Source organism: Drosophila montana, unplaced genomic scaffold, assembly GCF_035044405.1.
Source record: "Drosophila montana isolate Dmon_TW-CO22-7 unplaced genomic scaffold, ASM3504440v1 contig_3848_1, whole genome shotgun sequence".
NCBI classification, from domain to species: domain Eukaryota; kingdom Metazoa; phylum Arthropoda; class Insecta; order Diptera; family Drosophilidae; genus Drosophila; species Drosophila montana.
Window position 1 is genome coordinate 1,737,194 of NW_026998720.1, and position 14,871 is coordinate 1,752,064.

Consider the following 14,871-nt stretch of genomic DNA (forward strand, 5'->3'; position numbering starts at 1 on the left):
TTATCGTGCTCATATTTGCGTACACATTCCCCTGGCGTTAGAATGACTGTTAAACGTTCAAGACCTAAGAGAATTGCATTTTCATTATATACAAATTGTAGTGAATGTATATGACATGATGTGTAATGGCAAAAACCTTTCTAATTAGAATTTTGAATTTGCCTTGAATTTTAATTATGCCGTATCAGTCAACTAAGAACTTTCATTAAAACAGCTGGCAACTACCAGCGAAAGGTGTGCGAACGAGACAACTATATGAATTGGCGCCAACATTTGAAAGATTAATTATATTATGCGGCCATTAAATGTATTTTAATGTACAAATTGTGTGCAAAATATTCTAAGCTAGTGATTTCTATTTACTGCAAGGCGATGCGTCGAAAATGATTGTTGAGCGGACCCTCGTCCGAGTAGCCAGCGATCTCCTGGGGTATAATACCCGATTCTTCAATCGAGGTGCACGGACGGCACATGCACTCCAGCGGCGCCTTGGTAAGGACTTTCTTGAACTTGCGCTCACCGTGCTTGACCTTGGGGCAGAACAACGAGACGGCGGCCTCACGCTCGCCCGATTCCTGGCAGCACATGCAAGAGCGCTCCATTTGCCAGATCTTGCTGCCCGACACCTGGCAAGGAGAGTATCAATGGATTGTGGTTGAATTGATTGATTAATTGTGATTCGATGCCCACCTGTATATAGCTGGCACAGCGACCCACACAGGCAAACGAGGGTATGGGCTTGGGCACACAGCCCGGATATTGCAGGACATGGATGACGGGCGTTACCTGGCAATCGTCGCCCAGATGCCCGATATCTGCTGATGCAAGCAAATCAGAAATGAGGCCTGTAGACAGCACCATTAGCTAAATAATTATATATTCATACCGTTATCGCGGGCACCCGCTGCCGCGCTGTCCGCCTGGGCCATGCACATCTTCAGCAGGCTAACTAGGACGCAGTACAACAGAATCAGTACGAATATCCTGTTGTTCTCGTGGCGTAGCACATGGCGCAGCATTTTTGTATTGTCCAAGTGTCCCCCAAGTCGCGACGCCTGCAAATGGAAAACGCTGCCAGCCGCCCAACGCTTTTTATAGTTGCCGCTCCAAAGTGGGCTCCGTGGCCCGCGGCCGGCCGCAGCTGTCGCCCTAATGTCCTCTGCCCGGCCACATGACTTATAGCCCAATAAAGGCGACGCGGCCCGGGATAAACCTTTTTGCCTAGTAATTGCATACATGAAAAGGGCATTTGTCCCGCTGCGCTGCGCTCCTCGCGCTCATTTATTGCCCCACTCACAATCACAAATCACAGCTTAAGCAAAAACCCGACCAGCGTCGACATCATCATCAACGACAACGTCAGTCCAGCAGCTCCATTCCTCTGGGCCAGAAAGCTGACCAGCTTGCCCAAGCGCTGCTCTGCCCATTGCACATTCGAGTCCACCGTCTCCAGTGCCTGCCTAAGCGTCTCCGCGGAGCTGCCGAACAGCGTCTGGCTCTCCTTGTAGAAATTCGAGAACAGCTGCTGCTGCTCCCGCGTGCTGAAATAGTCCGCCAAATCGCTCAGCGCCTGGGCAGTCTTCGGCCAGCTCTCCAAGCTGCAGTTAATTAAGTGTTATCTAATTTGACAGAAACTAAAACTACAAAAGAACTTACGCCTCAGCCAGTTGTGCGATGTCCTCGGTTATCATTTGGAAAATGGGCGTTACCAGGTCGGGATTCTGCTCGTACAGCTGAGCCAGGCCAACAATCTTCAGGTCCACGCTGTTGCCCTTGCCTAAGATCTCGTTCTGGTAGTGCGTTCGATAATCCCTCGTACAGCTGGCGGCTCGCCAGAATATCTCTCTGTCTATATAGTTGGTTTCGTTTGCATAGTATGCCATTACGCGGGCATATCCGCCAGATCTGGAGGCTGCACAGTAGAATGTCTCCCGATAGTCTGGAGATGGCTTTTCCGTGCTGCCTTCAAATAACTCCTTTATCTGGTTGGTGCAATTGGAATTCTGGTACTTGCAGAGCCAGGCGACCTGCTTGTTGCGATTGTAGACATCCAACACCTTGTCCCCGGAGGTCCAACCTACGCCCAGTATATCGAAGACCGCAGCTGCGATATCGCTTAGATACTTGTTAAAGTTGGGCAGCTGCTGTGGGGTCAAACGCTTTGCGACCTCTTCCATGCCCACATATGCCGCATACCAGGGTATATATTCTGTTTCTGTGCTCATGTACTCCATGAACTCGAATACCTCCACATAGTCAATCAATCCAGCGAGGGCGAAGTTGAAGAGGTCGTCAATGATTGCAGCACGATTCTCGACGGGGATCCCACTGTGGTCACTCTTGGTCAGGGCTACTTGAATCCGGCCAAGCAACGGTCCTTCGTAAAAAACTCGGTAGTAGTTGGCTTGTTTAAGATTAACGATAACCCAGTCAATGGGTTCGTCCGACCAGCGCGCATATATATCAACTATTTTATCAAAGTAGAAAGCGGGCGTCAGATTTTGGAAATTCGGTGCTAGGTTTGTGGCGTAGGTGATGGGCACTGTGTAGCGCAGTTTGGGATCGCTACCATCGCTGGCATTCAACAGAAAGCGTTCCTGATCCCAAGATAACAAATGGTTATCCAGAGTGAGGCTCACTATGATCCGTGGGTAGCCCACCTGCGCGGTAAAATCGTATATGAATTGATTTAAGTCGACGTGCGCGAGTTGAGGCCAGTTTTCCCTGAGGTGGTCAAACAAATCTGTGGGCAAGGTGTTACTCAAGTGGCTAAACAAGAATGAAATCTAAGATTTATAAGATTGGGCTCAAGGAATTTGTACTCACTGCTGCTTCAGGTAGTTCCTAATGGCCTTGTCAAAGTTTTCCTCGCCCATTGCAAGGCGCCACATGCGGATTATACTAGCGGCCTTGGCAAATGCGATTCTTCCGAACTTGTAATCGATGTCTGCGGGTGTAAGGATGCTCAGCTCTGAGCTGGTCATGGGTTGCGTAAGATTTAGAGAGTCGGTTATTAGGATGTGCTGAAGCTTATGCACAACAAACTGCTGATCCAGCTGATATTCCGGATATAGCTGCAAGGCAATGATATGAGAAAGGTCAAGTAAAAGCAATGCAGTCGGTATCCCCCAATAGGGGAATAAATCTCAAAGCAGATCGGAAAGAACCTTCACGATTAAGAGGAAATTAACTTCTAAGCTGACTCTAAGGAGGGAGTCGGGAACAAAAATCTTGTGCTTGATCTTTAATGATCTAGCCATCAAATTGTTGATTATGGCATCGAAACTGTGGAAGAAAAGGAGTTTTATGCTTTGCGAGGACGTCTTTGAGTATGGACGTGGCTCTATACGCCTAACTCCTTATTTGGAGTATTATATATGTTATATACCCAAAGTTTAGCTTAAATGGTGTCTGACTACACTGCATAAGCCCAAATATATTCTGAACAAAGCAAATAATCTATAGATGATAAGGCATTTCAGATACCACAAATCGCTGTTTGCCTATCTTACCTTGTGTCCCATGAAGAACTCATAGTAGCGCGCGAATCCCTCATGCAACCAAATGTAGCTCCACCATTTGCATGTGACGCTGTTCCCGAACCACATGTGCGCGTTCTCATGGACTATGTTGCGAATGGTGAACTCCTTCTGCGTCCAGCCATCCGTAACGCCTGGCTGTTCCAAGACCGCCTTATCCCTGGAATTGTATGATTTAAGAATGATTTAAGGACTCCGTTCGTCATATTAATCCCTGAATATACCTACTTGAAAATGACCAGGCCCCAGTTCTCCATGCTGTTGTGGGGAAAACGGGGTGTGGTTGCATACTGCAACAGCTCGTTGCCGAGCTGCTGATAAGACTGCTGGAACAGCTCACCAAATGCGGGCAGCACACGCTCTGCCACGCTGTAGCTGAACTCCGTGTAGTTGTAGTACGCCGGACGGGTTAGGATGGACAACGAGCTGTTGCCCCGTGCCTGGTACTCGGAGACCACGAAAGCCAACAGATAGGTGGACATGATGGGGGTTACCTCAAAGTGATCCGTAAATCGATTATTCCTGCAAATTCAAATTGATTTAAAGGTATTCTATGAAGGAACTATCCGCTTAAGCATACCCCTCGTCTGTAGTTTTGATCAAATGCGTGTTACTGACGACCCTTAGATCACTTGGTCGGCCAATGTGCATCTGGAACTTGGCCTTTAGAGCGGGTTCGTCAAAGCAGGGAAAGACCAGGCGTGCGTTGATGGGTTGCATCTGAGTTAATAGCACCCATTTGGTCTTCATCGTAGCCTCGTCTATATAGCTGGCGGAGAAAAGACCCACCGTATCGGACTGAACTTTCCCGGAGTACTTGAAGTACAAGGTGTAGTTGGCATCGGCAGCTAAGGACTGCGCCAGGGGCACTGTTAGCTGCTGTGTCTGCTCCTCAGTCGTCAGCCGATTGTTAAGTCCACTCTCCACCAGCTGTCCAGCAGCATTATAGAGTGAGCATTCTTCTATATCGATGGATATATCCTTGTGCAGCGTGATTTCCTTCACATCTGCCAGCACCGCCTTCAAAGTGATGAAGACCTCGCCATCGAACTGTGTACCAGGGTTCTCAGCGTCGCCGCGTAGACCTATGGTAAGGTTATAGAAGGTGGGCACTACGTTGCCTTCGAGCCGATAGTTGAGGGCACACTCATTGCTCCCGATCCAGGCAAATGAGAGAAGTGCGATTAAGGGCCAACTTCGGATTTGACAACTTTTCATGTCGAAAGCGATTCCAAGACTGAGTTCGCTTTAGGCCAATTCTATTCATATTGACTCATGAAAATCTTTCCAACAAAAAGGTTATTTTTTTGAAAGATTAGATTAAAATCTGAGCTAGGATGAACAATTGGCCAACTAGTTTATTTTGATAGCATATAGCTGTTTCCAACCGTGAATCGGTATAGCTAGGGGTATATCTATGCGGTTCCAAGCTATTGACATGAAATATAATTATGAAAATTTATTAGCTTTTTAATTATCAGAATTGATAAGCATATACACACGTTTGGAACTGTGACGTAGAAATGATTATTTTAACTTCCTAGAAATCATATACACTTTGTTAAATGATTAGATTAGGTGAATTATGGCTTGTTTTAATGTTTTTTTAATCGATAGGGGGGCCTGTTTTAAAGAACCATAAGCTGTTTGGCACGTCTAGTATCATAGATATATATTTATATTTAATGAAATACAGATATAGTTATAGCCGAAGATATATAGATGTACATTTTAAGCTTGATATTGATCTAAATTTATATATTCATTATTATATATACATGTATAGATTACAAAAGAAATAAAAGCAAAATGTACTTAGCAAACTCAGGAGAAGGCCTTTTTCGTGCAAGTGAGGAAAACATTCCAAACACATTCCTGTCGCTTTACAGTAGCCTGAATGGACTGACTTGTAAGAAGCTGGGAAAGTGGGGAAGGTGAAAAAACTTAATGCCCCAAGAAATCATACATTCTCACTAGACATTAAGTAAGAATTTTAAAAAAAAGCTTTGTAGGTAAAGCAAGACACCAGGAAATGCGTATTGGCGTATTGGGCCAAAGTACTGGAAGAATCGACCAGAAAACTCCCCAAAAAGCTTACAAATTTGACAAGAACCTAATGTAAATCTATTAAGGTCTAAACATCTACGAACTACAGGCATAAGAAAGTTGATCATGGGTTTTAAATGATTTACAATCTTGTAAATCTAACCCACGCCTTTATTTAAATTCCTATTTAAGCAACAAATTCAAAAGTGTGCACATCATCATTAGCAAAGAAGATACCAACGTCAGTCCAGCAGCTCCATTCCTCTGGGCCAGAAAGCTGACCAGCTTGCCCAAGCGCTGCTCTGCCCATTGCACATTCGAGTCCACCGTCTCCAGTGCCTGCCTAAGCGTCTCCGCGGAGCTGCCGAACAGCGTCTGGCTCTCCTTGTAGAAATTCGAGAACAGCTGCTGCTGCTCCCGCGTGCTGAAATAGTCCGCCAAATCGCTCAGCGCCTGGGCAGTCTTCGGCCAGCTCTCCAAGCTGCAGTTAATTAAGTGTTATCTAATTTGACAGAAACTAAAACTACAAAAGAACTTACGCCTCAGCCAGTTGTGCGATGTCCTCGGTTATCATTTGGAAAATGGGCGTTACCAGGTCGGGATTCTGCTCGTACAGCTGAGCCAGGCCAACAATCTTCAGGTCCACGCTGTTGCCCTTGCCTAAGATCTCGTTCTGGTAGTGCGTTCGATAATCCCTTGTACAGCTGGCGGCGCGCCAAAGGATCTCTCTGTCTATATAGCTGTTTTCATTTGCATAGTATTCCAATACGCGGCTATATCCGCCAGATCTGGAGGCTGCACAGTAGAATGTCTCCCGATAGTCTGGAGATGGCTTTTCCGTGCTGCCTTCAAATAACTCCTTTATCTGGTTGGTGCAATTGGAATTCTGGTACTTGCAGAGCCAGGCGACCTGCTTGTTGCGATTGTAGACATCCAACACCTTGTCCCCGGAAGTCCAACCTACGCCCAGTTTGTCGAAGACCGCAGCTGCGATATCGCTTAGATACTTGTTAAAGTTGGGCAGCTGCTGTGGGGTCAAACGCTTTGCGACCTCTTCCATGCCCACATATGCCGCATACCAGGGTATATATTCTGTTTCTGTGCTCATGTACTCCATGAACTCGAATACCTCCACATAGTCAATCAATCCAGCGAGGGCGAAGTTGAAGAGGTCGTCAATGATTGCAGCACGATTCTCGACGGGGATCCCACTGTGGTCACTCTTGGTCAGGGCTAATTGAATCCGGCTAAGCAATGGTGCCTTGTAAAATACTCGGTAGTAGTTGGCTTGTTTAAGATTAACGATAACCCAGTCAATGGATTCGTCCGACCAGTGCCGATATATATCAAATCTTTTATCAAAGTAGAAAGCGGGCGTCAGATTTTGGAAATTGGGTGCCAGGTTTGTGGCGTAGGTGATGGGCACTGTGTAGCGCAGTTTGGGATCGCTACCATCGCTGGCATTCAACAGAAAGCGTTGCTGATCCCAGGTGATCAAGTTGCCATTGAGATCTAGGCTCACTATGATCCGAGGGTAGCCCACCTGTATGGTGAAGTCGTAATAGGATTGATTTAATAACCCATATTCCTGTATAGGCCAACGTTCGTTGAGAAGTACATATAAGCCAGTGGGCGACGTACTGCTTAAGTAGCTAAGTGTTGGAGAAAATGCAAGTAAGATTTATCGGGCTGGATTTAAGGCATTTGCACTTACTAATGCTGGAGGAAATCTTGGATGGCCAAATTAAAGTTCTCCTCGCCCATTGCGATGCGCCACATGCGGATTACACTAGCAGCCTTTGCAAATGTGAGTTCGTCGAACTTATAGTCAATATCCGCGGGTGTAAGGATGCTCCCTAGTGGGCTGGTCATAGCCTGTGTGAGATTTTGAGAATCACTCAAAAGGGCATTATGAAGCTTGTGCACAAGAAATTGCTGGTCAAGCTGATATTCCGGGTATAGCTAAAACGAAATTTGCGATACATTAAAGACAAATTGAAATCCAAGCTTATAGATTCTAAGGCAACCTCCTGTCCCATAAAGAATTCATAGTAGCTCGCGAATCCCTCATGCAACCAAATGTAGCTCCACCATTTGCATGTGACGCTGTTCCCGAACCACATGTGCGCGTTCTCATGGACTATGTTGCGAATGGTGAACTCCTTCTGCGTCCAGCCATCCGTAACGCCTGGCTGTTCCAAGACCGCCTTATCCCTGGAATTGTATGATTTAAGAATGATTTAAGGACTCCGTTCGTCATATTAATCCCTGAATATACCTACTTGAAAATGACCAGGCCCCAGTTCTCCATGCTGTTGTGGGGAAAACGGGGTGTGGTTGCATACTGCAACAGCTCGTTGCCGAGCTGCTGATAAGACTGCTGGAACAGCTCACCAAATGCGGGCAGCACACGCTCTGCCACGCTGTAGCTGAACTCCGTGTAGTTGTAGTACGCCGGACGGGTTAGGATGGACAACGAGCTGTTGCCCCGTGCCTGGTACTCGGAGACCACGAAAGCCAACAGATAGGTGGACATGATGGGGGTTACCTCAAAGTGATCCGTAAATCGATTATTCCTGCAAATTCAAATTGATTTAAAGGTATTCTATGAAGGAACTATCCGCTTAAGCATACCCCTCGTCTGTAGTTTTGATCAATTGCGTGTTACTGACGACCCTTAGATCACTTGGTCGGCCAATGTGCATCTGGAACTTGGCCTTTAGAGCGGGTTCGTCAAAGCAGGGAAAGACCAGGCGTGCGTTGATGGGTTGCATCTGAGTTAATAGCACCCATTTGGTCTTCATCGTAGCCTCGTCTATATAGCTGGCGGAGAAAAGACCCACCGTATCGGACTGAACTTTCCCGGAGTACTTGAAGTACAAGGTGTAGTTGGCATCGGCAGCTAAGGACTGCGCCAGGGGCACTGTTAGCTGCTGTGTCTGCTCCTCAGTCGTCAGCCGATTGTTAAGTCCACTCTCCACCAGCTGTCCAGCAGCATTATAGAGTGAGCATTCTTCTATATCGATGGATATATCCTTGTGCAGCGTGATTTCCTTCACATCTGCCAGCACCGCCTTCAAAGTGATGAAGACCTCGCCATCGAACTGTGTACCAGGGTTCTCAGCGTCGCCGCGTAGACCTATGGTAAGGTTATAGAAGGTGGGCACTACGTTGCCTTCGAGCCGATAGTTGAGGGCACACTCATTGCTCCCGATCCAGGCAAATGAGAGAAGTGCGATTAAGGGCCAACTTCGGATTTGACAATTTTTCATGTCGAAAGCGATTCCAAGACTGAGTTCGCTTTAGGCCAATTCTAATCAGGTTGACTCGCACTCCTTTCCGAAAAATAGGTGATTTTGTTGAAAGATAAGATTAAATTCAGAGCCACAATGAACAATAGACCAACTAGTTGAATTTTACGCTGACGACGGTTGCTAACTGTGAATCTGTATTTTACGAGCTTGGGAAGGATTACACATCGATTGTCAGTATCAGAAGTGATAAGTATATATGTCGATGTTTATATGCTACCAGGTGTTACCTAGAAATAGTATTTGAATCCCTTTTAGCTGATTAAATTAGGTGAACTGTGGCAATTCGTTTTTATCGAGGCGAGTGTGTTGTATTAGAATTTTAAGTTATATGCAGAAGTGTGGATACTAAACATTTATTTATTTGTCATAATTAAAGACATAAATATGGGTAAAGATTAAGAGAGATAATTAAGTTGAGCTATTGACTTGGATAAACAGATTTAAAAAGTAGATATTAATTTAATACATAGAAAATAAGACGAGGGTGGCTTTAGATAAAATCGGATTACCAGCAATCGGAACATCAACAATAAAGAAAATGTTAACTTCATGGCAATGAAAGGATGTTGGAGTTTCCTTAAAATATATGTCCGAGGCTAAAAGCCGGTGAAGTACTTTATGACTTTACTGCTGAAAATCCTTTGTTTTTGGCGAACACTAAATTACCTAAAGGCGTCAAGAAAATCGGCTGCAGGACATGCAAGGGGACATCAGGAACCAAAACCGGGGGCCACAGTAATAATTGTTTAATTGAGACAATCTAAAACAAGTAAAAGGTTCTAGTCGGGAGCTCTCGACTAGAGGATATCCTGATATCCTCTAATTCCAATACCAAATGTTGCTCGCTACTCGCGCTCGTTTGCTTTAGTAGTAATAAAATAAATTTAAAAAAATATAGTTCCCTCGGTAGGGTTCGATCTCGCTACAGACCACACTCCTTGACGAAGCCTCTACTCAACAGCCACACCAACAACTGAGTCTTGATGAGAAAAAAGCGGATTAAAATAGCAGCACAGAAAACAATACAATCGCAATTGCAATGCTGTTGATAGAATTCACAGAAGACGAATTCTGTATACATGTATACAGAAGTTCTTGCAATTTGCGCTGGCTGCCGAAAACAGGTGGCCAGCCAAAACTCGTTTTCTTTAATAACTTCTGTGTTTCCTAACTGATCTTGACGAAATTTTAAACAGTAGATCTTATTGTACTATAGAATATTTGTATATTATCAAAAAGTCCGTTGCATTTAAATTGTGGCTTAAATTGGTGGGCAATATTGGTGATAACAATAAAATGAAAGATACTTGATCTATTAATATGCTATTTCGGAAGTTACATGTCTAGTTTGGTGACCCTAGCTTTTATAATTGACCGAAATTGCTCAAAAAGCAGGATTTCGATATAGATTTTTATCGATTACTTGCAAACGGGACAAGTTATCGAATATCGGATAAAAACTCGTACTGCGCGGGCACTAGGAGGACCTACATTTCAAATGTCTAGCTCTTATAGGTTCTGAGATCCTTGCGTTCATACATACGGACGGACGGACGGACAGACAGACGGACATGAAAAGATCGACTCGGCTTGTGATGCTGATCAAGAATAAATATACTTTGTGGGGTCGGAGATGCTTCCTTCTGCAGTTGCATAAATTTGCATAAATACAGAATACCCTTTTTACCCGTTTTCAATGGGTTCAGGGTATAAACATACATTTATTGCTAAATTATTAAATGTCGAATATTCAGCTCTTGTGTGTTTGGTAAAACACATAAAAATGATTTATTTTCGTTCCTATCCAAGCAAGAAAGTTAAAAGTGGGGTCATCACTAGCAAAGCCGACACCAGCGTCAGTCCAGCAGCGCTGTTCCTCTGGCCCAAAAAGTCGATCAGCTTGCCCAAGTTCTCCTCTGTCCAATTCACATGCTTGTCGACGTTGGACAGTGCTTCGGTAAGTATTTCCGCCGAGCTGCCAAATAGGTTCTGGTTTTCATCAATAAAAGTGGAGAAGAGCTGCTGCTGCGTCCGTGTGGTAAAGTAGTCTGACATACTGGCCAGCGCCTCGGCAGTCTTCGGCCAGCTGTCCAAGCTGCAATTAAAAGAGTGGGATTTTTTTTTTATAAAAAAAATTCTAGAAGGAATTTTGTAAGGATCTTACGCAGCAGCCAACTGTGTGATGTCCTCAGTTACGGCAAGGAAAATTTGTGTTATCATGTCGGGATTCTGCTCGTACAGCTGTGCCAGGCCAACCATCTTTAGGGACACGCTGTTGGCGATACCTAAGATCTCCTTTTGGTAGTGCGCTCGATAATCTCTTGTACAACTGGCGGCGCGCCAAAGGAGTTCTCGTTCGGTGGGGTTGGTTTCGTTCGCATAGTATTCCAAGACGCGGGCATATCCGCCCGTTCTGGAGGCTGCACAGTAGAAAGTCTCTCGATAGTCTGGCGATAGCGGTTCGGAGCTGCTTACAAACTTTTCGCGCACCTTGTTATTGCAATTCATGTCCTGATACCTGCAGAGCCAGGCCACCTGCTTGTCGCGATTGTAGACATCCAACGCCGTGTCGTTAGCCCTCAAACTTACACCGAGGCTTTTCTGTACCGAAGCTGTGATATCGCCAAGATATTTCCCGAAATTGGACAGATGCTCTGGGGGCAAGCGCTTGGCCACACGTGCCATGCCCTCATAGGCCGCATACCAGGGAACATAATCGACTTCCCCACTCATGTACTCCAGGAACTTGAAGACGTCAGCGTAATCAAGACTTCCAATGTAGGCAAAGTTGAAGAGATCATCAATGATTGCCGCACGGTTCTCGACTGCGATTTCACTGTGGTTGGCCTTCGCCAGAGCCACTTGAATCCGATTTAATAGCGATGGCTCATAGTATACACGATAATAATTAGATTGTTTTAGATTGAACACAATCCAGTCAATGGGCTCAGGCAAACTCAACTGCACAAAATCCAAAGACTTATTGAAGTACATATAGGGTGTCAGGTTCTGGAAATTGGGCGACAAGTTCGTGGCAAATGTGATGGGCACCGTGTAGCGTAAATTAGTATCGCTGCCATCGTCTGGATTCAGCAGGAAACGATGTTGTCGCAAGGTGATCATGCGGTCCTCCCAGGTAATATTCACCATGATTGTTGGAAAGCCCACCTGCTCGGTGAAGTCATAAAAAAACTGATCTAAGTTTATATTGACAGCTGGCCAGTTCGTCTTGAGATGTGTAAACAAATCTTTGGGTTCTGTGCTACCCAAGTGACTAACCGAGAGAAGAGACATGAGATTTATGGGATTAGACATGAGGAATGTGTACTCACTGCTGCTTCAGGTATGCTCGGATGGCCGTATCAAAGTTGTCAGCGCCCATAGCATTACACCACATGCGAACTATGCTGGCGCCCTTGGCATAGGTAATGCTGCTGAATTTGTAGCCGATTTGGGATGGAGTTTGTATGCTCGCCTCTGGGCTGGTCATCGGCTGGGTGCTGGCCTTGGCATCGGTTGCAAAGATCAACTGAAGCTGGCGCACAACAAACTGCTCGTCTAGTCGATACTCTGGGTGCAGCTGGTGAGAAAAGAAATCTGCTTGGTATCTATCTGAACTGATATTTCTTTAGGGATAGATGTTTACCTGATGCGCCATGAAGTACTCGTAATAGCGTGCAAATGCCTCGTTCAGCCAGAAGTAACTCCACCAGGAAAAGGTTACGCTGTTGCCGAACCACATGTGCGATGTCTCGTGTGCCAGAATCCGTATCGTATGCTCCTTGTCATTCCAGCCGTCTGAGTAGTAAGGCTCATGCTCCAGCACGGTATCTCTGAAAAGTAAAGCCACATTTTGAGCATTAAGATGACTTGCAGGGCTGCAAGTGGGAGTTTTATCCATTAAAAAAGGAATAAAAAGATTGGAATAACAAGAAAGAATGGCTAAATAGCCATATAGCTAAGAAGTTCGTGCATACCAAGGCTTTATTTTGAACCCATTGATCCTATAGTATACAGTACTCCGTTTTTAATACAGTTTTGCAGATATGCGGGGAGAATAGTTTAGCTCTTAATAGCCGAAAAGCATAAAAGTATTCCATGAAATGAGATAATGTAACAGGTAATAGATGGCTTATTTTTATCAATTTAAGAGATAAAGGGGCTGAATTTTTATGATTTAGATTACCTTTTTTTAAATAGAAATTACTCATGGGCGAATATGATGCTGTGGTACCTTCTAGTTGGACACTCTCGACTCTAGCACACTTACTTGTAGATAATGAGACCCCAGTTCTCCATGCCATTGTGTGGAAAGCGCGGTGTGGTCGCATGCAAGAGGACCTGGTTGCCCAAATCCTTATAGGACTGCTGGAACAGATCGTCGTAGGCATCCAGCACGCTTTTGGCCACATTGTAACTGAACTCGGTCTTGTTATAGTCTTCTGGCCGAGTTATCACTGCTAATTCGTTGATATTGCCACGTGCCCGATACTCGGAGACCATGAATGCCAATAGGTAAGTGGACATTGGTGGCGTCACGTCAAAGTGATCCATAAAGCGATTGCTGCTGCAATTCGAAATTTATCAAGTTTAGACAGGCTTGGGCATTATCTTCATGTTTTCAACTTACCCCTCGTCAATTGTTTCGATTAGCTTCGTATTACTTGTGGCATTCACGCCGCCTGCTCGGCCAATGTGCACCTGGAACCTGGCCTTGAAGGCGGGCTCGTCGAAGCAGGGAAAGACCAGGCGTGCATTGATGCGCTGCAGCTGCGTTAGGAGCATCCACTTGGTCTTGCCCGTCTGCTGATCCACATAGCTGGCGGAATAAAGGCCCGTCATGCCGCTCTGCACTTGGCCAACGTACTTGAAGTGCAGCGTGTAGTTCCTGTTGACGGTTAAAGTCTGCGCCAGATGCACAGTCAGCTGCTGTGTCGGCTGGTCATAGGTTAGCGAGCTCTGCCCAATATCCTCCAATAGATCACCGGTATCGTTATAGAGCCAGGCTCCATCTGCTATTTCAATGTCGTCCTTGTGCAGCGTGATTTGCCGCACATCCGTCTGCACCGCGTGCAGCGTTATTTTCACCTCGCCATCGAATGTTGTGCCTGGATTATTAGCATCGCCCCTCAGACTTATGGTCAGGTTGTAGAATGTGGGCAATACGTTGCCTTCCAGCCGATAGTTGGCAGCGCCAGCAACGCCGGCAAAAAGGGCAATCAGTGATAGAAGGCCGACGAGCAGCCAGTTGCCCGGTCCAAAACTGTTCATGCCGAGAGCAGGTACAATACTGAGCAAATACTCATACTAAAACAAAAATGCTAAACAATCAGCCGAGCACAGATGATGTTGCTTTTTTGTCGATTAGATAACACGGACAATGGGTGTCGATGCGATGATTAGCCACACCCCGCACAGCAAAGTGGTTCTTGTAGTTATTTGGGTTGTACTTGTCGCAAAACAGTGTTCAACAAATGCTACTTTTAACCCTAGGCCTACCTATTTGTTGACAAAAGGCTATTTACATCTATATAAATAACAAATAACAACAAATTTCCATACTACCAGTTCTCCATATATATATGAAGCCTTAACTGTTTGTACTTGACATACATTCCTTAACCGATCTGAGCACGGTTTGCTTTTGAAAGGTTTGGCAACCAGTTTTGAATGAAATTACGAGATTTTATTCTTTTGTTGTTGTATGGAATATTTTAGCATAATTGCGCAATTTACTGAGTGTAAAACCTAAACACATCTAATTTGACGTATATTGTTTATGTACATAAGAATAGATAAGCGCATATATAAACCTATTCATATAACCTTATCAAACTATTCTCTCGATGATGCTGATAATCTCAAGAAAGTCCCCCTAACTGTACTCATATTTCTTATCGCTGTTAATATAAATAAATTTAACTGAACGGATCGACTATTATTATTATTATTTTTATAGGGTATATTGGTTA

The 14,871-nt window shown here is 45.0% G+C and overlaps 3 protein-coding genes across 3 annotated transcripts; all 3 read right to left on the reverse strand.

Moving 5' to 3' along the window:
* Nucleotides 1–301: 301 nt before the first annotated feature.
* On the reverse strand, nucleotides 302–1,238 carry Burs (Bursicon). Its single transcript, XM_064696479.1, has 3 exons — nucleotides 887–1,238; nucleotides 691–815; nucleotides 302–626 (listed from the first exon to the last, which is right to left on the reverse strand). Exons 1-3 carry the CDS (start codon nucleotides 1,236–1,238, stop codon nucleotides 360–362), a joined length of 744 nt encoding a protein of 247 aa, XP_064552549.1. The 3' UTR covers nucleotides 302–359.
* A 10-nt stretch (nucleotides 1,239–1,248) lies between these two features.
* Nucleotides 1,249–4,787, reverse strand: LOC135438245 (aminopeptidase N-like). The gene is given in 6 exon segments (XM_064696480.1): nucleotides 1,249–1,598; nucleotides 1,657–2,769; nucleotides 2,827–3,074; nucleotides 3,513–3,699; nucleotides 3,768–4,046; nucleotides 4,090–4,787. Coding segments are annotated over 6 exon segments (2,787 nt in total). The 5' UTR covers nucleotides 4,758–4,787; the 3' UTR covers nucleotides 1,249–1,306.
* A 902-nt stretch (nucleotides 4,788–5,689) lies between these two features.
* On the reverse strand, nucleotides 5,690–14,427 carry LOC135438486 (leucyl-cystinyl aminopeptidase-like). The gene is made up of 12 exons (XM_064696812.1): nucleotides 13,530–14,427; nucleotides 13,170–13,466; nucleotides 12,546–12,732; nucleotides 12,232–12,479; nucleotides 11,064–12,173; nucleotides 10,701–10,994; nucleotides 8,220–8,885; nucleotides 7,868–8,161; nucleotides 7,613–7,799; nucleotides 7,300–7,547; nucleotides 6,125–7,237; nucleotides 5,690–6,066 (listed from the first exon to the last, which is right to left on the reverse strand). Exons 1-12 carry the CDS (start codon nucleotides 14,168–14,170, stop codon nucleotides 5,769–5,771), a joined length of 5,583 nt encoding a protein of 1,860 aa, XP_064552882.1. The 5' UTR covers nucleotides 14,171–14,427; the 3' UTR covers nucleotides 5,690–5,768.
* Between the last annotated feature and the right edge of the window lie 444 nt (nucleotides 14,428–14,871).